The sequence below is a fragment of the Talpa occidentalis genome, unplaced genomic scaffold (assembly GCF_014898055.3).
Source record: "Talpa occidentalis isolate TD23 unplaced genomic scaffold, MPIMG_talOcc4v2.1 talOcc4.10, whole genome shotgun sequence".
In the NCBI taxonomy this organism is placed as follows: Eukaryota; Metazoa; Chordata; class Mammalia; order Eulipotyphla; family Talpidae; genus Talpa; species Talpa occidentalis.
This window is the reverse complement of record NW_023600993.1, coordinates 104034991-104057009: the sequence shown is the minus strand read 5'-3', so window position 1 is coordinate 104057009 and position 22019 is coordinate 104034991. Positions and strand designations below refer to the sequence as shown.

The following is a 22019-nucleotide window of genomic DNA, read 5'->3' as shown; positions in this document are numbered from 1 at the left end:
CCCACCCCGCAAATATCCTGGGAGCCAACAGCACAGGGGAGGCGAGTCTAGGAAGCGGAGAGGAAGCTCCCAAGGAAGCGCCGCCGGAGGACACCGCTGTGCTGAGAACGAGGTCTGGACATTCTGGATCGGCCCGAGGCAGTGGGCTTTACACACCACCCCGGGCCCCCCCGAAGCCACACCCGGGCATGGCCAGGGTCGGCCTGAATCAAGGCCAAGCTTTTGGCGGTGCCCATCTCCCCGGCCAGGCCCAGCTCTGGAGCCTCCCTGCTGCACGAGCTGCACCCAAAGGCTCCCCCCCTTTCCCTGCCCGGACGCTCCTGAGGAGGATGACCTTCTGGACCGCCTCCAGCTCTGAAGGCCCAAAGCGACAGGTCCTCATGGGAGGCTCCCGGGGCTCCCGCACGGCCTCCCTCCGTGAGGCCCGGGAAGGTCTGAGCGAATTTCGTCCTCGGGGCAACTCCGCACTGGGGAGCAAGGGTCAGAGGCTGGCGGTGCCTCCCGCCTGCCCCCCCTCACCCGTCACCTCCCCGGCTCTCCCCTTCAGGGCAGCTCCCCCACCTCCCCCAGTGCCTCAGCTTCCCCCTGCCTGTCCCCCTCCCACTGGCTCACACCCCTTTAAATATGACACTTGTCATCTGCAGCTGAGGTTTCTAAACACAAATTCCCAACACAAGCACCGGCCACCCCGCAGGCCCCCCCGCAGGCCCCCCGCAGGCCACCCCAGGGCACCCCGCAGGCCCCCCCCAGGCCCCCCCCGCAGGCCCCCCCGCAGGCCACCCCAGGGCCCCCCGCAGGCCCCCCCCAGCAGGCCCCCCGCAGGCCCCCCCCGCAGGCCCCCCCCGCAGGCCCCCCGCAGGCCCCCCGCAGGCCACCCCAGGGCCCCCCGCAGGCCCCCCAGGGCAGCGACTAGGCGGCGACTGTTGGGGCAGAAAATCTCATCTGCAGGATGGAGAAGTTGTTCCCGGGGCGCTCTCCTCCCGGGGACCCTCAAGCATGTATCGTCTCTCCCCGGCGCACAGCCCGTCATGGGACCCCAGACCCGGCCGGGGGGTGGGGAGCCCCTGGGGGTGGAAGAGGAGGAGGCCCTGCGGGCGCCGCCCCGGGGCCCGAGATACACAACCGGGGTGCGGGCGGAGCTGCGGAGGAGCAGCGCGGCGGGGAGCGTCCTCGGATGGCGAGGAACGTTCTAGAACCGCCAGCGGAGGCCGAGGCTCTGCGGCGCCGGGGCGGCGGGTCCCCGGGCGCCGGCTGGGGTTCCCCGGGCGCCCCCGGGCCTCTGTCTCCGCAGGGTCGGGTCGCGGGGGGCTCCTCGCGCGCCCGCTTGGGCAGCAGGACGCGGCCTTCAAGTTTTGGGAAAAATTAAAACAAAGTAGGGCCGATTCCCGCACGGGTGACCGCGCCTCAAACTCGGGGCGCACCCGCCGGCGCCCCCAACCCCGCGCCTGCCCGAGGGAGGCGCCTCGGGACCCGCACGAGGGCCACGGAGCTGGGGCGCTTCACAAGGGGCGCGCTCGCCCCCCCAGCCCCTTCTTCCCCTGGCGCTTCAACCCCCCAGTTATTCAGAAGCCCCCCGCCCCCCCAATCCCCAGCTCTCCAGCCAAGCCCTTCTGCCCGCCCTCTCGCGCCCCCATCGGCCGCCCGCCAGGCTCCCCGCAGCCTCCACAGCCCCGTGCAGGTCCCGGCCCAGCTCCCGGCACCCCGTGTCCTCCCCGGCTCCGCCCGCGGGGTCTCCCTGTCCCCCCCCCCCCCCCCCCCCGGGCTAGTGCCCTCTGCAGATGCCCAGCCCTTCCCCCTTCCCAGCCACATGCCCCCCAGGTGCCCAGCACCCCTGCAGGGCCGCTGCCCTCCCACACCCCAGGTTCCCAGCACCCCTGCAGGGCCAATGCCCCTCCCCCGCCCCCAGGGTCTCAGCACCCCTGCAGGGCCAATGCCCCTCCCCCGCCCCCAGGGTCTCAGCACCCCTGCAGGGCCGCTGCTCCCCCACAATCCAGGTTCCCAGCACCCCTGCAGGGCCAATGCCCCTCCCCCACCCCCAGGGTCTCAGCACCCCTGCAGGGCCGCTGCTCCCCCCACAATCCAGGTTCCCAGCACCCCTGCAGGGCGCCCCCCCACCCCAGGGTCTCAGCACCCTTTGCACCCCTGCAGGCGCCCCCTGCAGACCCTTTGCCCACCCCCGTTTCCCAGCATCCCTTGCAGCTCACTTGCCCCTCCCCACCCCACTCCCAGCACCCCCTGCCGGGCCCGCTGCCCCTCCCCCGCCCAGGGTCACAGCGCCCCTGCAGGTTCCTTTTCCTCCGCCCCTTGTCCGTCACCCCAGCTCTCTCGGTCCCCCCTGCAGACTCCCCCGCAGCCTTCTCCCCCTCTATTTTCTGTGCCCCCCTTCAGCGCCTTACGTCCCCCCGCAAAGAGTGCAGCGGCCTCTGCGGGTCCCCCTGCCACCACTGCGTGGCCCCCCCCCCTTGCACGCAGCCCCCCTGCACGCAGCCCCCCTGCACGCAGCCCCCGTGCACGCTGTCCCCCCCTGCACGCCGCCCCCTGCACGCCGCCCCCCCCTGCACGCCGCCCCCCCTGCACGCCGCCCCCCCTGCACGCCGCCCCCCCTGCACGCCGCCCCCCCTGCACGCCGCCCCCCTGCACGCCGCCGCCCCTGCACGCGCCCCCCTGCACGCCGCCCCCTGCACGCCGCCCCCCCTGCACGCCGCCCCCCCCTGCACGCCGTCCCCCTGCACGCCACCGCCCCCCTGCACGCGCCCCCGCGCCCCTCAGCCCTGCGCCGCCGCCCGCCCCGGCGGACCCCGCCTGCTGCACGCGGCGCACGGAGCTCCGAGGACGGAGCGCCCAGGCCTCGCCTCGCGGGTGAGGGGCCCCCTGGGGCTCCCCGGGAGAGGGCGACGGGAAGGGCCGAAAGGAGTGTGGGGGGCGGGCGGGGGGCGGGGTCCTCGGGTGCAAAGCCGCGTGCCGGCCCTGAACCCGGAGGCTGCTTGGGGGCGCCCCCCCCACCGCGCTGGGCGGGTCTGCTGCGCCCGGCCTGGCCGAGCCCGAGTTCTAGGCCCAGAAATGGGGGCCGCGCAGGCCCCGCGCGGGCGCCCCCCTGCGGGTCTGGGCGTGCAGATGCCGAAAGCCCGCGCAAGCCAAGTCTGTTGCTTCTAGAACCTTCCGGACCGGCGCGTGATTTAGTCTGAACCCTGTTTGGACCCGGTGCCTCCTGTGCCCAAGGGCAGCCCCCTGGGGCCTCCCCCTGCCAGGCCCGGAGCGCTGGGGCTCGGGGCTCCTGCTGGGCCTGCGGGGCCCGGAGCCCCAGTGCCCCCCGACGGCCGCTCCCTCCCGCAGGCCGCGCGATGGTGGCCCCTCAGCCTCCCGAGCAGTTCACCAAGATCAAAGCGGTGGAGCTGACGCCAGCGGCTGGGCCGGAGCCGCAGGCCGAGGACAGCGGCCTGTGCAGAGCGAAGGAACCCCCCGGTGGCGGAGCACGGCCCCCTGAGGGCTCCTACCTCGCCCTCCAGGCCAGGGCCCTGGACGGGCCGCAGGAGCTGGTGCTGACCACCCAGGCCTCGGGTCAGGCCTCGCTGACCCTGCAGCCCGTGCCCCCCGCCCCTGGGGAGGCCAGGCTGGAGGAGCTGGGCTGGCTGGCCCCGCAGCCCCCCGGGGAGGTGCAGGTGATGGTGCCACAGGCCATGGGGCTGCCCATGCTGCTGTGGCTGGACGAGGGCCTGCAGCAGGGCCTGCTCCCGTGCGTCACCGTCAGCATCCCGGAGGCGCTGTGCTCCCTGCGGCCCGTGCAGCTGGCGCAGCTGCAGGTTCTGGGGGAGAGCGTGGCTGTGGCTGCGCCTCAGGGCACCCTGGACGTGCCCGTGTCCGACAGCACCGGGTTGATTAAGGTACAGCGGGTTTTAGTGACCGCCCCTTACCTGGGGGTGGCGTGGGGCGGGGGGACAGAAAAGTGTCTTCTCTAAAGCAGCTTAAAATTAAACACAGTAAAATAATTCCCAGGGGTGCTGGGAGACCCCGCGTTCTGAGCGTGTGAGTTGGAAAGGTGTTTGGGCACCAGGCCCGCGGCGCTCGGCGGCACTGGCTTGAGGGTTTTGATCGTGAGGGACTTGGGTTTTCTTCGCGTTCTCTCTGGTTTCCTCCCGGCAGTGAGTTCCGGCGGGTTGGGGCTGCCGGGATCACAGCTGCTGGAATATTTTTTGTGTCTGTTAGCTTGAGAAGGACCAGGAGGAGGCCGCCCCGCTGGCTGCGGGGGCGCCGGCCGGGACCGTGGAGGAGCAGCTGTTCCTCGTGGAAGTGAGGCCGGGAGATGAGGGAAGAGACGAAATTGTCCTGACGATCTCAAACTTCAACGTGGAGCAACAGGAGGACGCGCCCGCGGCCAGCCAGCCGCCCGATGAAAAATCCAGCGGGAGAAAAAACCCGAGAAAGGCAGCGGGTAGGCGGGCACCCTCCGTGTCGGGGCCAAGGAGGGGGTCACCGAAGTTTTAAGTGGTTGACGCTTCGTCATGTTCAAACTGTCAGGAAACGGGAGACGTTTTAAACTAACGTTCTGCACTGAGAATCCAGTCCAAAGTGTTCCACGTTTTGCACGTGTTTCTAAAGCATCATCTGAATGCCCCCCAAAGCATGGTGCACGGGAGGGAGCGCCCCGACTCTGGTCTTCAGCTTGCAGCCGCTGGGTGGAGGTGAGGGGCGCTAGGCCCATGAGGAGTGGGCTCCAGAAGGGATGTTCAGGTGAGGCCAGGAAGGAGGCCTCGGACACCCTGCAGAGTGGGGGCCCCGTCCAGGAGGCAGGACGAGGCTGTGGGGGTAGTTCCAGGGGTGGCTTTGCCCTGCGGTGGACGCCTCCACGGCGTGGGGAGAGCCTGTGATGGGCTCCCCGCCAGGCGGGTCGCGCCCGGTTAGGGAGGCCTTGGAGCGGTGTTAAGGCCGTGGTACCCGCCTGCCGGCTCCGGCCGAGTCGCGCGTGGAGCGGAGTGTGGGGCCGCGTGAACACTGGGACTGAAACCGCGCCGGGAGTGGAAAGCTGGCTTTGAAGGCTGTGCCTCTGCAAGCCACGTCCTGGTTTCCATGCATCGGTGCCGCTTCTGCCAAATCTGTGTCCACACGCGCACCTGAGAGAACATCCTGGCGGTCCACAGGATGCCCTTGACCTTCAGAAATTACCTGTTTGTCTTTTTAGAAAATATGTTAGTTCTTCACTTATTTCAGTGAAGGGTGTCCCCTGTCATCGCAATTTCTAGCTCATTTTGTTTAAGGCATGACTGGCGGCCTCAGCTCTGTGCCTGCCACAACACTTCACGGGCCTCCGCCCTTCCCACTGGTGGCTACAGCCGGTTTGGGGGCCAGCGGCTCCTGGCTGCAGTAGGTGGCTGAGTTCGCAACCTTTACTGTTAGTTTTATGTGTATTTAAATCAAGAGCGTACCCCCAAACTCCCAATTTCTAGTTCATTTTCAGGTTTCAATATAGTCACGGTTTTGTGCAGCCTCTGCCCTGCTTTAATTCCAGAATATTCTCATCACCCCAAAAGAAAACCATGCCCCGTAGTCAATCCCCACTTCCCTCCCCTCGCCTTTGAAAATCACCCATGTGCTTTGCTCTCTGGACTTGGCTTTTCTGGACAGTTCATGTAAGTGGACTCGTGCATGGCTCACGCGCGGGTCTGCACACAAACCACGCATGGAATTGCACACATCACATTGTGACCGCCCCTCACTTGGTGTGAGGCTGTCCGGGCTCACCGCCTTGCACCTCTGCGGGGCCTTTGCTCTTTCTTAGGCCAGAGGGCAGTCTGGCCCCTGGGTGGCCGCGCCTGTCCCTGTCCGCCCCTCCCTCCCCTGGGCGGGGGTCTCTGCCTGTCAGCTGCCGCGAAGGTGCCGCTCTGAGGCCCAGGCGCAGAACCCCAGCTGTGAACCCCACCTTGCAGTTTGCTGAAAATGTCTGGGCTTTGTCTCTCGCTCGCTTTGACCTCAGGGCATTCTGAGATATTAAGGCTCCCCGCACCCCCATGTCTATGTCATCTCAGAGGGAAGGTGAGCAGGTTCCCCGAGCAGGGAGCGGACGTCAGCTCCGTGGCCGCAGAGTCGGTTTTCAGAGTCATGAAAGCGCCATTCACGCCACGCAGGGGCATGTTGTCCTAACGGCTTAAATCAGCTGCGTGTGGAAACATAAAGATAACACATTTGGTCGAAGGGTTTCCATGTTAGGCTAAGGGAGAAAAAAGAAGGTTCCAGGTTACGGTCGACGCGCTGGAGCAGAACCTGGCATCTGAGGCGCGCCTGGCAGCCGCTCACGCCCGTCTCTCCTGCAGGAGGAAAGCAGCCCTTCCGGTGCGACGTCTGCAGCTTCGCCTCTTCTAGAGTTTCCAGCCTCAATCGTCACGTGAAAACCCACACCAGCGAGAAGCCTCACCTGTGCCACCTGTGCCTGAAGGCCTTCCGCACCATGACCCTCCTGCGGAACCACGTCAACACCCACACAGGTGGGAGCGGCGGGGGCGCCCGGCTCTGTGTGGGAGGCCCCGGCAGGACGCCGGCCCCCCTGCTGTCCCTCGCCAGGGTCTGGACCGTGCTCAGGGACATCCAGGATCCAGGGTGTCAAGACCGTTCCCAAGCCCGGCCCTGCCTCTCCGCAGGGCAGCTCCCATTTTCACCTCTGCCTGTGTGAGATGACGCGGCACCTGGGACTTGAGTCTTGTCTGTTTCTCTGATTTCGGGTCAAAACATGAACCGCTACAAGGGTTTTTCTCACTTCCTCGGGGGCGTGTAGGGTTTACGTCACACTCTGGGGAGATTCTGGGGGGAGCCTGGGCTTAAGGGATGAACTCCGCGCTTGCAGGGACCCGGCCGTACAGGTGCGGCGACTGCAGCATGGCCTTCGTCACCAGCGGGGAGCTCGTGCGGCACCGGCGCTACAAGCACACCCACGAGAAGCCCTTCAAGTGCACCTTGTGCAAGTACGCCAGCGTGGAGGTACGTGCCCGCGCCCCGCACCCCGCGGGAACTGTAACAGTAGAATCACTTGCAAACCAGGCCTCCCCAGAGTGACTGTCCGCGCGGAACCCACGCAGGAGTCACACTCGTTGTTGAACTACAAACTGGCTTGGGATTTCTTTTTCCCTGTGAGCACCAGGTCGTGAAGTCAGCAGGTAAAGATGTGCAGCTTCCAGATGAGAGGACAGGGGTGCTTGAGAGACTCCAGGTCTGCTGGAAGTCCCAGCTGGGGTTTTCGGGAGCACAGGGTCCCACAAATTCAGAATGCGCCTGCGCTGACAGGTCAAGCTCAGCTCTTTTCTGCCCCCTTGGAGCCTGCCCCCCGGGCGCAGGGTCACACACAGAAGGGGGCCCGAGGGCCCACTTGACCCTCGGGCGCTGAGAACCTGGGGACGTGTCAGGTCACTCCTGGCCCTGGCCGCCCGCTACCTGCTCACACAGGCTGCCTTTACCACCCAGTGCTGCCCTCTGTGGCTGGCGTGCAAGACCCACCCTCCGCTGGGCTCCGCGGTCCTCATGCGCGTCCAGCAGGAAAGGACAGTCACGAGGGTGCGGAGCGAGAGGGCGCAGCCGAAGTTGGCTGCAGACACCAGGTCTCAGGGCCGGGGCATCTCAGCCAGGGTGGCACTGGCTCCAAGGAATTTTTCTGCTGTTGCTATCTTGGAGAATGACGTCTCGTCTGAGTTAAAGGTTGGGACTGTCGTATGATGAAGATTCCCAAGGAGGGGCCCCCGGGACGGGGACTTTTTCCTGATGTCCAGCGGCTGTCAGAGCCGACTTCACAGGCCCACCAGGGCCCTGGCCTGGCTCAGAGTCTGCAGCAGCCTCAGCACGTGCCCCTCTGCCCCACCAAGGCCCCCGGTTCTGCAGTTTCTTGGTGCCACGCTGGTCTCCTTTGCGGGGAGCATCCACTTCCCCCCATCATGTTAGACACGTGCCAGCAGGAATGTGGGGGAGCCACAGTGCAGGTGATGCCGCCCCTGGAGGCTCTCATGCCCCCCCACCACCACCCACATTCTGCCTCCCACCCACAGCCTGTTCCAGCCTCTCCTCTTACCAACGAGCTCATGCTGTGATTTTTAAAAATCCTTTTTGCTTTGTTTTCTAAGGCACTTAAAAGACAATCCACTCTTCTTCTAAAACTCCTAAATGTTTCCATTTGGATCTTGTTTTCCATTGTGAGCCTTGTTCTGGAACATTCTTCAGGCTCAGGCCTGTTTGTCATGTTTCGGGGTGCAGGTAGAGAGCGGCCTTGCTAGGACACCCAAGGTGGGTGTGGGTCTCTTGCTCTGCAGCCCAAGCGAGCCAGTGCTGCAGGTGATAAGGCCTGCAGAGGCGACTTGGAAGAAGAAAACTTCTAGAAGGTGACAGGACAGTCAGGCAGAGGCTGGCCATGGGGGTGGTCGGATGCTGTTCGCCTTTTTACTGATTACCTGGGATTGTAATGAATGAAATAAGAACCTATTTTCTTCCATGTAGAAATTACTTTTACTTTTTTGGAGTGAAAACATAAGGCACCCCAGAAAAAAATTGTGGTGTGAAAATCGAATACATTTCACTCTCTTTTTATGACTTCTCACTGTTGGGCACAGGAGCTGGAGGGGGTTCACCTGTGTAAACCGTGTCCACCTTGAACCGAGTGCACAGGTGCTGGCAACGTGCTCGGGGGCTCCTGTTAACACTTTCATTTTTATGACGGTTATTTCCGTTTTTAGGCCTTTAAGTCGCTTGCCTCCAGAAGGAGCTTCTCTGGCCGATCTGGGCTATAAATGCAGTGCTGTGCGATGCTTTGCCTTTTCCCACTCCGGCACCTCCCTCTTAACCTCAGAAACCTCAGCTCTTATTTAGAAGTTACTTCTTGGGAAGAAGCCGCTGCAGCGTCAGCACACAAGTGGCCACTTGGGGCCCCCAGTGGGGTGCCTGCCAGGGGCCCCCAGGCTGTGTTTCCAGGCCCCACTTTTTCGCTGTATAAACAACCCGGCCTGTGTTCCCGCAGGTGACCTCAACTTGGCCGCCATGGGGCGTACGTCTGTCACCTTTGAAATGAAAATAAACTTGCTGTTGGCGTTGAGCCATTGGGGTTCATTTCCCTTGGTAAAGTGAGGTGGGGGTCCCCAGAGGACCCTTCTACCCCACCCCTCAAGTCAAAGAAATTTCCCCAACAGAATATCACAAGGAAAGACTTCATGTTCTCGTGTGTGGGAACGCTGCGCACCCCATCTCACGCTCTCCCCTGAGGCCGGGTGTCCAGCCTGTCCGTGCTCAGTGCGTCTCTGCCCCGCAGGCCAGCAAGCTCAAGCGCCACATCCGCTCCCACACGGGCGAGCGCCCCTTCCAGTGCAGCCTGTGCAGCTATGCCAGCAAGGACACCTACAAGCTGAAGCGCCACATGAGGACACACTCAGGTGAGGGCCGGGCCAGGCCACGTGGGTCCAGGCTGATGTCCAGGGCTCGGGGGAGGCCCCTGGGTGCAAGTTCGGATAGGCACAGTCTCCATGCTGGACATGGGCCTCAAGAGTGCACTGTGCTTGGCTTCAGCATGAGGGGAGCCCCCGGACTCCGACCCCAGCAGTACCTGCATCTGGGGTGTTGGGTGTTTTGAGGGTCAGCTCCTTGGTTCACCCCTAAGGCCGAGCCTGGCACCGGGGCTGCTGCTCCCACAGTTTGTTGATTGACACACACACTGGCCCTGCTTCTCGGGCCTTGGCACCAAAGGTGGGACCAGGGTGCCTGCCCTGAGCCCACGCAGCGCCCCTGTGCAACATCCCCACGGCCGGGCGTTCCCACCATTGGGCTAGATTTAGGAACCTTCTGGAAGCAGGGGTTAAAGGTGGGGTCAGGGGCTGCAGAGGGGCCTGAGGAAGGCAGGCTTTCAGGCCCGTTCCTGTGAGGGGCCGGGCCGGGGCCTGGGGAGTGGCCACTAGACACAGTCCTGTCCCCAGGCGAGAAGCCCTACGAGTGCCAGGTCTGCCATGCACGCTTCACCCAGAGTGGCACCATGAAGATCCACGTCCTGCAGAAGCACAGCGAGAATGTGCCCAAGTACCAGTGCCCGCACTGCGCCACCATCATCGCCAGGAAGAGCGACCTGCGTGAGTGCCGCCTGCCAGGCGGATTCTTCCGAGGTCTTGGGGCGCCCTCTGCTGGCGTCCTGGCAGAAGCGCTGGCCTGGCCCGGAGGGGCAACCTGGGCCTTCTGGCTCCTGAGGCCTGTGGTTGCTGTTTCTTGAACTTGAGGTTGCAGATGATGAGGTGGAGCAACCTACCCTGGAGCCCCGTGCCTGGTGTCTGGGTGGCCTGGCGGGGGGTCCTGGCGTTCACTTCTCTGCTGTGACGCTCACAAACTTTCCTTAGTCCTGCTGACCCTAGAAAGTCTCGGGGCCCCGAGGGACTCACTTCAGGAAACGCAGCCAGACCTCACGCCTCCCACGGGACTGGTCCTGGTGCCGAGGCCCCGCGGGACGAGGAGGCGCCCTGGAGCGGCTCTGGGGGACACCCCGCAGTTGTGGGTGGTGGCAGCGGTGGGCCTGGAACGGGGGACAGAAACCCCTGAGCACATCAGTCACAAGGCAGGAGAAAACAGGGTCGTCTTGACTCCTGAAGCTACATACAAAGGGTCCCTGTGTCGCATGAAGCCACCTGACCCGCAGCCTGATGGCTCCAAAGCTGTGTAGGAATCAGCCGGCGGGCCCAGCGGCCCGGGTGTTGTGGGGATGCGTCTGCTGGTGACACGTCCGGGGCGGCGTTTCTTGCGTGGGGATGGCCCGCCCAGATGTCTGGTCACATCTGGGGTACTTGGGTGGTCACCGCAGGGGAGCAGAGGTCCCAGGTGTCTGGGCGGCGGCGCCCAGGCCCTGTGCCGCGACCCAGGCTGCCCAGGCCCCACCAGGAGAGCCTCCCTGCGCTGGGCGGATGGGCAGGCCGGGCCGGCGCCCTCTCCCATGCATCATGCTCCACGGCCCTTGCAGGCGTCCACCTGCGCAACCTGCACACCTACAGCACCGCGGGCATGAAGTGCCGCTACTGCGCCGCCGTCTTCCACGAGCGCTACCCGCTCCTCCAGCACCAGAAGACGCACAAGAACGAGAAGCGGTTCAAGTGCGAGCACTGTAGCTACGCCTGCAAGCAGGTACCTGCTTGGGCCCGGGGCACGCGGTGGGGCTGGGGGCCCAGGGCGTTGGCAGCGTCGGCCTAACCAAAGAGGCTGTCAGAGAAGGCGGCAGCGTGAGGCCCGTGGCAAAGGGACCAGTCAGGGCCAGAAGGTCAAAACTGCTGGCCCCTTAAGGCCAGCACGTCCTCCCCTGTGCTGGGTGGACATCGGAATTGGCGACGCATGGGCAGCAGAGGCGTCCAAGCAGGACTCATCACCTCCCTGTCCTGCCCTTCAGGCCCAGGCAGCAGACGACAGTTCTGCTTGAGAACGTCCTTGGCAAAGCAGTGAAAGGCGCTGGGTCTCATCACCCCTGGCCCGAGTGCTCGTCCTCTTAGGATCCTGTGGGACTAGTAGGGGAGTCGGCATTGAACCCCCATCCTCTGTGGAGGCAGTGGTTCTACAGGAAAGCCCCGGGGCCTGAGTTACCAGCTCAAATAGCCACACTTACACGAACCCCCCTTTTTACTCGAAAGAGCAAGTGACAAGCTGCTCCTCCTCTCCGGGGTGAGGGGTCTTCCCAGAAGTCTCCTTCGAGGGAAGCTTGTTGCCTAGGGTACGATTTCAGCTTCCAAGAGGAAATTAGAATTAGGATCTCGGGAGGCCACATCTACCAGTGCGAGCATAACAGCTTTCTAACACTTCCAGGTTTTTTTTGGTGAGATGGGTGTGATTTTGCGAAAGCCATTTACTTTTGTATAATTAAATGTGCCAGTACTTAGACGCGCCCATGACTCGGTAAAGAGGTATTTTCCAATCCATTGTTACACAAAATCACGTGGGTAAAAGCTGTCCAGGGGTTGGTATAGCCAGGGGTCACTGATGTGATTTCAAGACTGCATTTTAATCAACTTTTAAGAAATGATCACTGGTTGAGTTTCAGTGTAGTGTCAGAGAGGGAGGTCTCCAGTTATTTGAAAAAGCTGTTGAAATCCTGCTCCCTTTTCTAACCACATCTCTGGGAGCTGGATTTGTTTCAGGTTATTTCAACCAGAACAGCATGAAGCAGAGATGAGAGTCCAGTTGTGTTCTTTGAACCAAGTTGTGGACTTTCTCAAATAAAAATACAGAGTGTCCATGAAATTAGAATTTTAGATCCACAAGAGCTCCCTTTGTAGTGAGTCTATTCCGATTAGTACAGCCTGTAACAATGGGCAACCTTTCCTGCTCAGCCAGGTGTTGTTTATTCTGTTTTGAAAATGCATGTTTACAGAAATAGGTTAACTTGAGCTGTTTGCTGGTATTTTTAAGTGAATCGATAAGCATTTTCATACTGAATTTCACATTTTCATATTGAATTTCTCAGTTTTGATTTCGGTGCAGTCAGTGCGAGTAGCTATCACCCACCTAAACAAAAGCTCCCTGGAGTCCTCGGTCTGAGAACATTAACAGGGCCTCAGACTGAAAGCCCAGGAGCTGGCCCGTGTGGGTCTTTGGTGCTCATACCAAAGGCAGAAACACAGGCTCACGATGTTTCAAGTGTGGCTCCAAGTCATGCGTGCTTTGAATAAAGGCGCGTGAGTGTTTCGGGAGATTTGGAGCATTAACATAGGCTGCTGCAGCCCCGGGCGCAAGTTTATTAAAGTTAGGAGCTGTGTGCTCAAGGTGGTTAAGACGTGGGTGGGAGGTTCCAGGGCGGGTCAAGCCCCAAGTGTGGGGGAGCAGAGAACAGAGGAAGGTACCTGAGGCTGGAGATGAGGCCAGAGCACGGCTGGGGCCCTGGGGGTCTGGAGAGCCGGCTGGAACTTGACTCACAGCAGGGGGGCCAGGTGGGGGCTCCTGAGGGAGGGGGTGAGAGGACAGGGAAGGGTTGGGGGCTGTGTGCTCAGCTCAGAGAGGCACAGCTTCGAATACATAACCAAGTTCGCTCAGTGGGTGCATGTTTTTGTCCTAGTTCTCCAAATTATTGACACATGTAGATTTTAGTTGCAAGTTCTGGTTATTTCTTTGCAAAGAAGAATAACTTCACCCGCCATGCCTTGAAATCAGCATTAAGACGTGTTTCAATACCCTCAGGAAGTATAAGGAGAAAAGGTTTGGGGGGGCGGCAGCCTCCAACCCCAAGAACCTGGCAAGGTTACACTAACGTTGGGCTTTTTAGGTTTGCAGTTTGCCGTTTGTGAAGTCCGGTCACTGCTAATAATTTTAGAAGTCAGTCTCCAAACACAAGCATTTTGGGAAGATCTGCTGGGAGTCGGTCTGAGAACTGAGTCGCTTGCTGGCCGTGTAGACGGCATTTCACCAACGGGCAGACTCTCCCTCCATGTGGTGGTGCCGTGTTGAGAATGGGTTTGCTGTGGGTTTTATTTATTTTTTGGTGGAGTTCGGCAGTCAATTTTTTATTGGTCTTTAAGTACCATTTATTTTATTTCTTTTTTTCAAGATTGATTTATGCATACAAGAGCTGGGGTACAGGCTAGAGGTCGCGGGGAGCGAGAGGATTCACCAGAGACAGAGTGGGGAACAGAACAGGCGGATCCACTGAAATACACCGCTGAGGGGGCAGCGGAGAGACAGGAGAGGTCTGCTGCGCCATGTGGGCCACTGGCTCGAACTCGAGCTGCAGAGGCTGCAGATAGCTTCATAGTGCTGCACCTTAACTCCTTGCGCCCCCAGGGAGGCCCCTATTTCATCTTTATCCCTCCACCGACCCACCCGTGCAGGGTATGGGCTGCGGGTTTGTGTTGATAGCACACTCATCTTTGAGAAAGAAGAAGGTGTCGTCCAGTCAATAACGTCTGATGCTGAGAAAGTCCTTTAAACAGGCGTCTCTTCCCTCCTGCCCAGGAGCGCCACATGACTATCCACGTCCGCACCCACACCGGGGAGAAGCCCTTCGTCTGCCTGGCCTGCAACAAGTGTTTCCGGCAGAAGCAGCTTCTGAACGTGCACTTCAAGAAGTACCACGATGCAGACTTCATCCCGCCTGTTTATGAATGTCCCACGTGCGGCAAAGGCTTCTCCCGCTGGGTAAGCTGCCTCCACCACAGACGCTCCTTGGCGGGGCCCCCGTACCCCCGGTGCAGCCTCACACTCAGGGCTTACGCTGCTGGTGGACACTGGCCAGGACTTGAAGTAGCGTCTATCAGCCTCAGGAAAGTGGTGCTGCTAGGTTTTTGGAGTCACAAAATTTTTGAAAAAATCTTAAGAAAGCGTGGCCTCCCCTTCTGTAAAGAAGACGATTCTGCCAACACAGTCTTGCCTGTAGTTTTAGGATTTTTTCAAACTCCCAAAATCTACAGACAAAGGAGTCTTGCTTTTAGTAAACATTTAAAAACTGTCCCCAGGCACAAGACTTCACTATGGCACAGCGCAGACTCTGAAATGGTTTGTAGCAGTTCTTTATTTTCTTTTTTAAAGATTTATTTATTTATGCATACAAGAACTGGGGTGCAGGCCAGAGGTGTGGGGGCGTGAGAGGATTCACAGAGTGAATGGAGAGAGTGGAGAGCAGAACAGGCAGATCAACTGAGATACACTGCTGAGGGGAGCAGCAGGGAGACCGGAGAGGTCTGCTGTTCCCTGTGGGTAGCTCCCTGGCCGGGGATCGAACTTGTGCTACAGTGGCTGTGGACAGCTTCCACCAGGGAGGCCCCTTATCTTTCATCTTTTAAAGAAGACAGGAGAGTTGTCTGCTTTCCTGGGTGGTGGTGTGGGGTAATTCTACAATGCTGAAGCTGTTAGCTCAGAATTTCAGACAAAAATGGTGCAGAAAGTTCATTCAAAGCAAGTTAAAGCTGCATGGAGAGTTTGCACCGTGAAGACACTGCCCTTTCGTGTGAGAGACAAGACGGCAGAGAAGAAGGTGTGGGTCCCCTCAGCAGGAAGTTGGGAGTGTCAAAATTTGTTTCCCTTCAAGAAAGCCCGGTTGGACTTGCACCTAGAATGTAAAGGAGGCTTACACCTCAGCAGGAACAAGACAGGCCCACAACAGGCGGGTCTGAGCAGACTTCTCATGCCGTTTGCGGCAACATGGGTAGAGCTACGTGAACTGAGCCAGAAGGAGAAAGAGAAACACTGGTGGGGTCACTTCTGTCTGGAATCTTCCATGTGGAATAAAGAGAATCCAAGCAAAGGGTCAGACAGAGATAAACTCTAAAACCAGCCCCTGAGAGCTGGCCGTAGATCTGAGGCCTCCGGGGGGACAGGGGGACAGGGCATCATGAACTGTGGTGGGAGAGCTGCGGTGACCACACCTGAGGGGAGAAATCCTGTGCTGTGAAAATTAATAAGCATGTAAAACAAAGGTACTTCGTCAATAAAAACAGCTCTGTAGATGGCTAACACGCCCGCCCTTGCACGCAGCCAGTGGGCCGAGAAGCCGCGCTGGCATCATCCGCCACTAGGGAAATGCAAACCCCCGGGGCCTGCCTTTAGGCCGACCCGAATCTGAGACAGACCGTGGAGATGTGGAGAAATCGGAGCCCTTGTGCAGTGCTGGGGGCATTTTCGGATCCTGAAGCCATCTTGGAAGAGTCTGACAGCTCCTCAGAAAGTTAAATTTAGAGCTGCCGTATAACCCAGAGCCCGCTTCTGGGCTTCTCCAAAGAAGAATGCAAACGTGGCCTCACGAAGACTGAACACACACGCTCGCAGCAGAATTACTCACCGTGGCCCCGGGAGGAAACCACCCAGGCGTCCCTCTGCTCAGGGACAAGTACAACACGCTTCGTCCAGACGGCAGAACGTTGCTCGGCCATGAGAAGGGACAGTGTATGTGCTCCCGCGGGTGGACCCTTGGAAGAGGCCGCAGACGACGTGATTCCATTTACGTGACATGCCGACAGCAGGCCGACTCGGAGACAGACAGCAGACCGGAGCTGTCGGAGCTGGAAAGTCTAGGGGTTTCCCCAGGGGAGTGGGGGCGTCCGAATGAGCCCAGGGACACTCGCTATCCTGAAGGGCCTTGTCAGAGCCCCTGTGCCCCAGGGAGGGGGAGACTGACGGCTCCCTGAAGGTGGAGGCAGAGCCTGACAGACCTGCCAGCCTCAGAACCCCAGGGCGGGGGCGGGGTGCCAGAGCAGGAGGTACAGCAACTACGAGAAGAGGTTCGGGGAGCTCAGTGGGGAGAGAAGGCAACTGGAGCAACAGCAAGGCCAGTGCACGCGGGGGTGGAAACCCTTTCCAGTAAACCCAAGACACAACCCAGCAAAGAAACAGTATGATGGGCTGCATGGAGGTGAAAAACTTGCGCTCTGCAGAAGACGTCAGGGGAATGAAAGAGGTCACCGGCCTGGTGGCTGTCCCTTCTGCTTAAGGCTGGGGTGCAGAGCCCACAGGGAGCTCTTCAAACTCAGCCCCAAGGAAACAGGCCACCCCTGAGGTGGGCAGCAGGCCCTGGCGATGCCTCACCCAAGAGGAGATGGGGGGCAGATGAGTGTGGAAAGGGTGCCCTTGTGGGCGCCGTCGGGGAAATGCAAGTAGAAAAGCCACACACATCCAGCCTGGCTGGCAGCTCGAGGCCGGAGAGGGTGGGGGATCCCAGGGCTCTCCTCCCCTGCTGGGGGCAGGGCACAGCCCTGGGGACGACAGTCTGGCAGGTTCTGGCAGCTAAGTACAGTCTTGTGGCCCCAGTCCTAGGTGTTCACCTCAGTTTGGTTCCCACAGGGCCCTGGCGGGGGATGCCCGACTGCCCTGAGCTGCTGGCAGCTGGTTAACCGCATCCAGGGTGGGTTCCAGAGAAAAGCTGGCAGGCCGTGACATCGCCGTGGCGGGTTCTTGTTTTCCACAAAATCAGTGATACCGTGAATTCCAGGTAGCATCAGGCCTCGCTTTGGAGAGTATTCTGGAAAAACAAACGTCTTCTTCACTTGCGTCCTAGGGAGACCTCTAAAGCAAGCTCGCTTTGGGCCAGACCTGACGCGCAGGACGGCCCCTTCCCGCGCGGCCTCTGCTGCACCGTCTGCCCTGTGACGGTGCGTCCGCAGTGCTCACATGCGTGCGCTCTGTGCCTTCCTCCCGCAGAACAACATGCTGAGACACGCCAAGAAGTGTGGGCCGCGGCAGGAGAAGCCTGCTCCCTCGGGACGAGGACAGAGCGCGCGCAAGAGCAAGCCGGTCCCCCCGACAGGCGCCGCGGCGAAATACGGTACCTGCCCCCACGCGTGGCCTGTGCTGCCAGCCAGGTCTTCTGGTGACTGATCGTCCCCGGCGCCGAGCACTGCTGTGGGGGAGACACACCGGACCCAGGAGGGGATTGTAGCCCCGTCCGGTGCTGGTTTTGGCTGTGGCTTTGGGCGGTTTCAACTTCATTTTGCTCGGTGGATTGCGGGGTGGCTCTGCCCCCAGAACTGCAGTGAGGGAAGTGGGAAGGTGGACCTGAGCCCTCTGCTGGGGCCCACACTCCCCACTGGGTGGGTCCTGGTGACAAAGCGAGCCCTCTGCTCCCTGCTCCCCCAGGCTCTTGTCCTGCGAGGACCCCTGTGCTGTGGGCTTTCCTCCCCCATGCGCAGGAGGGTGGCAGGCAGGGAAGCAGGTGGTCTCTGCAGACCCCTGTGAGCACCGTGTTGTCCACTCCCGGCTGCAGCCCCGCCGTCCCCAGCTGCCCGGCCCCTCTGCGAGGCCAGGGCGCAGGTGGGCCTAGGGCGAGGTGAGCGGGCGGGAGCATCCTGCGTGCAGGTCCTGCGTCCAGGCCGGACCGGAGGCGTCCTTGTGCCAGCGCTGTTATAAAGTGCCGTTTCCCAGAGTTTTCTCGGGCGGGGGAGGGGGCGGGCACGCATGTCCTGGGAAGAGCTGCCCCGCCTCTGGGCTGAGGCTCTGTGGTGGCTCCGTGCTCCCTCCCTCCCTCTCCAGCGCCGACTTCCCCTCCTCGGCCTGACCTCCCCGCCAGCCTGGAAAGTCCCCAAGTGTTTGGAGAGACACAGAACCCCCTGCGTGACTCCCCACCCACCACTGTTCCCCGGTGCATCCTCTCCGCCCGCCCCTCCGCGCCCCTGCCTGGCCTCCCACCCAACAGCACCAGGTCTCCGGAGGCTCGCCCTGTCCCTGCACGGTGCCAGCCGCGCCTCCCTGACTCGCCCCTGTTCCCGGCACGTCTCCTGGCCACTCTGGCTGCCCCTCAGTGACCACAGCACCCCGCCTGGTCTCCTCATCTACAGTCAGCCTGCTCTCTGCAGGGGTTCGGCCGAGCCCACAGCCACATCCGTGTGCACACCTGACCCCCTGCCCACCCCGTGGCGGGGCAGCGGTGCCGACGCCCTGTGCCCAGAGGTTCTCGCCCTGCCAGGCACGGCCTGGCCCCGTGGAGGCGCTGTGGACGGGCTGCAGGGCAAGGGCCGACCGCAGCAGCAGGAGACACGGGGGCCTCTCGGCACTAGATGGGCCCACAGGCTCTCCTCGCGCCAGGCCGACTCTGCCCCGGCACAGGAGGCCCATCTGGGGATGTTTCTCGGCCCATGCTGCTGCGTGGAGGCCAGGGAAGTGCTCATTAACCACCCCACAGCCAGGACCGCCCCCCTGCAGGCATCGTCTGGGGGGGGGGGCCCTAAATGTAGAGCTGAGGTGGAGAAAGCCTGACTCAGAGCAGCAAGCGGAGACTGGGGCTCCGGTGGCCCTGGCGGCCCTGGCCCCGCGCAGAGACCTTGTTTTGGGAACACACGGCCCGGCCGTTGGTCCCGCCTGGCTGCACTTTGGGGGTTCTTGTCTCCGGGCCTGAGGGTGACTTGGCTGACCCTGCACTTTCCCCCAGACGCTGCCGCTGCAGAGGCCCCCTCCAGAAAGGAAGAGCCGTACCCCGCTCTTTCGGCTCCCGTCTACTTTGGGGAACCCGCTGCCGCCGGAGACAAGGCCCCGGGAGACCTGAGCTGCGAGCTGCTGTTCCACGCGATGGACAAGTGAGGGAAGGCGGCTCCCACGCGGTGGGCGGGCCTCAGGGCCAGTCAGCTGCTTCGGCCTCTACTTGATAACGATTCAGTTTGAGACCCACGATGGTCGTGGTTTTGCAGCTTTGGGGAGGGTGCCTGGAGGGGTTCGCCTGTTTTGCATAGATGTTTTGAAAAACACTGCAGGTGTTTTATTCAAGGGCCACGGCTTGCTTCGAGGGTGATGCCCCAGACCCGTGAATCCACTCCCTCGACACTGGCAAGTAGCCCGCAGTGAGCGAGCGGTGATTCTGGGGTGGTAGTTACTCCTCCAGCAGTGTAGACAGGGTCTACACTTGAGTGCACACACTCAAGGCTGGAAAATGTTATTTTGAGTCAGACATATCCAGCATATTTCCCATATTAGGATTTTAAACATAAAAGACTAATTTTATGCTCTTTTCTATTCAAATGAATTTTCCTAACATTAAAGCTACCATAGTGTTTTTAATTAGTTCAAAATTCAACAAAAGAGATCTAAGGTTTATAAAACTATCTTAGTAGAAAATTACGATCTCTAGATTAGACTGGAAAATAGCAACTAACCTATTTTACTTTGGTGCCAGAGTGGGGTTCACTTGCAGGTTTTGCGCTCTTTGACCCCACCCCCATCCCACTGCATCCCCTTCCTGCTGATTGGTGTAGCAGTTCCCAGCCCTTTTATTTCGGTAAATCTCCTTTGTATTTTTTCAAATAATCAACAGTGAGAGGAGAAACAAAATTCTGATGAGAAACCACTTGTGAAGAATTTGTTCTTTTTCATAACCCCCTGCAATTAGTAATTATTCCTCTTTTGCCCATTGAGGCGATTTCTCCACCTTCAAGCTTGTGAAACACCTTTTTGGTCCTTAAAATCCACCAGTATCCGTTTTTACCACAAGTCATAGTTTCCTTCTCTGAACTCAGCAACTGCTTTTGCTGTGAACTTTTCTCCCCATATTTTAAAACCACTGTCAGGTCTTTAGTTCAAATTCTCTATTCAGTTTTATTGCGGCATAATTGACCAGTCACAGTGATAAGATATTTAGGTGAACCTTGTGATGAGTTGATACGTGTTTATTACTTTGTGAAGGAATTCCCCTTGTCCAGTTAAATGAATTGATTCTTAAGATACTAATCCATTGTTTAAAATATTTCAACTCCAAAAGCCCCGTAGAAAGTGATCACATGGATTAATTTCCCACCATCTTGATTCCAGCAATTAATTGAATTCACGTAAGAAGACTGACATTCTGTGTCTGGCGGCTGCTACTGCTGTGACTGTTTCGAGTCTTTATAATAGTTTCTTATTTGCTGTTTAAAGATGTTTTTGCACAATTCAATAAAATGAAATGATTTGAAATTGCTGCTTGGTCGTGTGTGAGTGTGGGCTCTTACAAGTGTCTCCTGTGCCTGGACCCTGGGCACGTGACCGGGGCAGCACTGCAGGAAGCAGTGTGGCAGCTCTTTCCAAAGATTAAAACCACAATCCCCCTAGGAGCCCGCAGTTTGAGCGCGAGTCCAAACGAAAGGTCCTTGCACACCCACGTCCATAGCGGCACGGCTCACAGTAGCCCCGAGCTGGACGCTGCCCAGATGTCCATCCCTGGGTGGGTCTAGCACCGCACAGGAGGGTGCCCACACTGGAATACTACTCAGCCTCGAAAAGGAAGGAAATGCTGACTCAGCTCCGTGTCCAAACAGAGGAATCTAGAGCACGTGGCACCAAGTGAGGTAAACCTGTCCCCAGGAGACAGATACCGTGCGACCCCGCTTAGAGGAGGTCCCTGGGGTGCCCTGTTCATGGAGTTGGACCGTGACGGGGTTCCCCAGGGGCAGAGGGGCGGGGATTAGGAGCCAGGGTTTAATGGGCACGGGTAAAAATTTGTATAAGATGCGCAAGTTCTAGAGCCTGGTTGCACAGCACGGGATTACCCTGAATCCCACCGAGCCATGCGTTTGAAAGGGGGCAGGTGAAGATGGTCGGTTTGCAGTAAATTTTACTACCTTTAAACTTTTTCAATTTGAAAAGAGAAGAAATAGGTTTGAAAATACAAACCACTTAAAATTCATCAACAGCCATACCCAGTTTGCAGGGTTGTGCGTGTGTGAATCCCGGAGGAGACGCCTTGCAAGGTGAAATTTACGACAGACGCCTACTGAGCACCCCCCAAAAGGAGAAACTTCCCAGGCATGGAGCAAGGACAGCATTCCCCACAAGAGGGCGGCCCTTCCCTCCTCTCGGCGCTTGCACGGGACACCATCCGCTAAGGGAGGCTGCAGTCAGAACGGGGTGGAACACAACCTTGGCAATTTGTTGTATTAAATTCTCTTCTGGCGCCCGAGGTTGCTAAGTAAGGAGTCTGGGGTGCCAGGTGAGGGCGCTCCCTTGGAAATGCTGCAGCTTAAAATAGCTTTCAGACCCAGCAGGAAATAATTCAATCGCGCTTCCCTGTTTGGGGAGGGTGTTAAATGACAGCATCATTTGACCACATCTTGCTCTGCCAGGGTGATTTGTGACCAGCCCAGACCTGGCCGAGGGCTCTGCTGTGCAGCTGGCGGAGTCCGGGCGGTGTGACTGCTGGCAAGTGGGGCGCCCGTCTCCCAGCCACAGCCACGACTCTTACTTGCCGTCCACTTTTACACAAGCGTGAGACGCACGAGCTCATTTTCTGAGCAGTTGCAGATGATCCCCGTTAGGTGGGAGCGGAGACTCGGCTCTCGTTGAGAAAAAACTGCAGGACAGTAAACTCTTCCCTGCGCCACCAGGCCGCACGCATCCCAGGGAACCAGACCCAAAGGCTGCAAATAGTTGTCCTGGTGAGAGTTTCCTCACGGGCCGATGAGTGGGAGCAGCAAGTGCCTGTTACTGTGCGGGGCCGAGTCTCACTGCAGTGCTGGGTGCAAAGGTCGCTGGTGACAGGCTGATGCTGAGGCGGAGCTAGCAGGTTGCCAGCTTAGGCTGATCTGTCCCATCAATAAAGGGACCCCGGACGGGGCGGGCCAGGCGGGGAGGGACTGCTGGGCCTCTCCCCCCGTACCAAG

The 22019-nt window shown here is 59.9% G+C and overlaps 1 protein-coding gene across 1 annotated transcript; it reads left to right on the top strand.

Moving 5' to 3' along the window:
• Positions 1 to 1028: 1028 nt before the first annotated feature.
• On the top strand, positions 1029 to 20263 carry CTCFL (CCCTC-binding factor like). The gene is made up of 12 exons (XM_037501647.1): positions 1029 to 1127; positions 2389 to 2859; positions 3249 to 3881; positions 4204 to 4429; positions 6306 to 6476; positions 6833 to 6966; positions 9272 to 9392; positions 9930 to 10079; positions 10955 to 11115; positions 13924 to 14106; positions 17101 to 17224; positions 18824 to 20263. Exons 1-12 carry the CDS (start codon positions 1029 to 1031, stop codon positions 18970 to 18972), a joined length of 2622 nt encoding a protein of 873 aa, XP_037357544.1. The 3' UTR covers positions 18973 to 20263.
• The last annotated feature ends 1756 nt before the right edge of the window (positions 20264 to 22019 follow it).

Excerpts from the sequence above, each read along its gene's own strand:
- CTCFL (XM_037501647.1), top strand. The coding sequence starts at position 1,029 with ATGGGACCCCAGACCCGGCCGGGGGGTGGGGAGCCCCTGGGGGTGGAA. Across the intron at positions 11,116-13,923 it reads GTAGCTACGCCTGCAAGCAG|GAGCGCCACATGACTATCCA; the intron begins GTACCTGCTTGG and ends CCTCCTGCCCAG. Across the intron at positions 14,107-17,100 it reads GCAAAGGCTTCTCCCGCTGG|AACAACATGCTGAGACACGC; the intron begins GTAAGCTGCCTC and ends TTCCTCCCGCAG.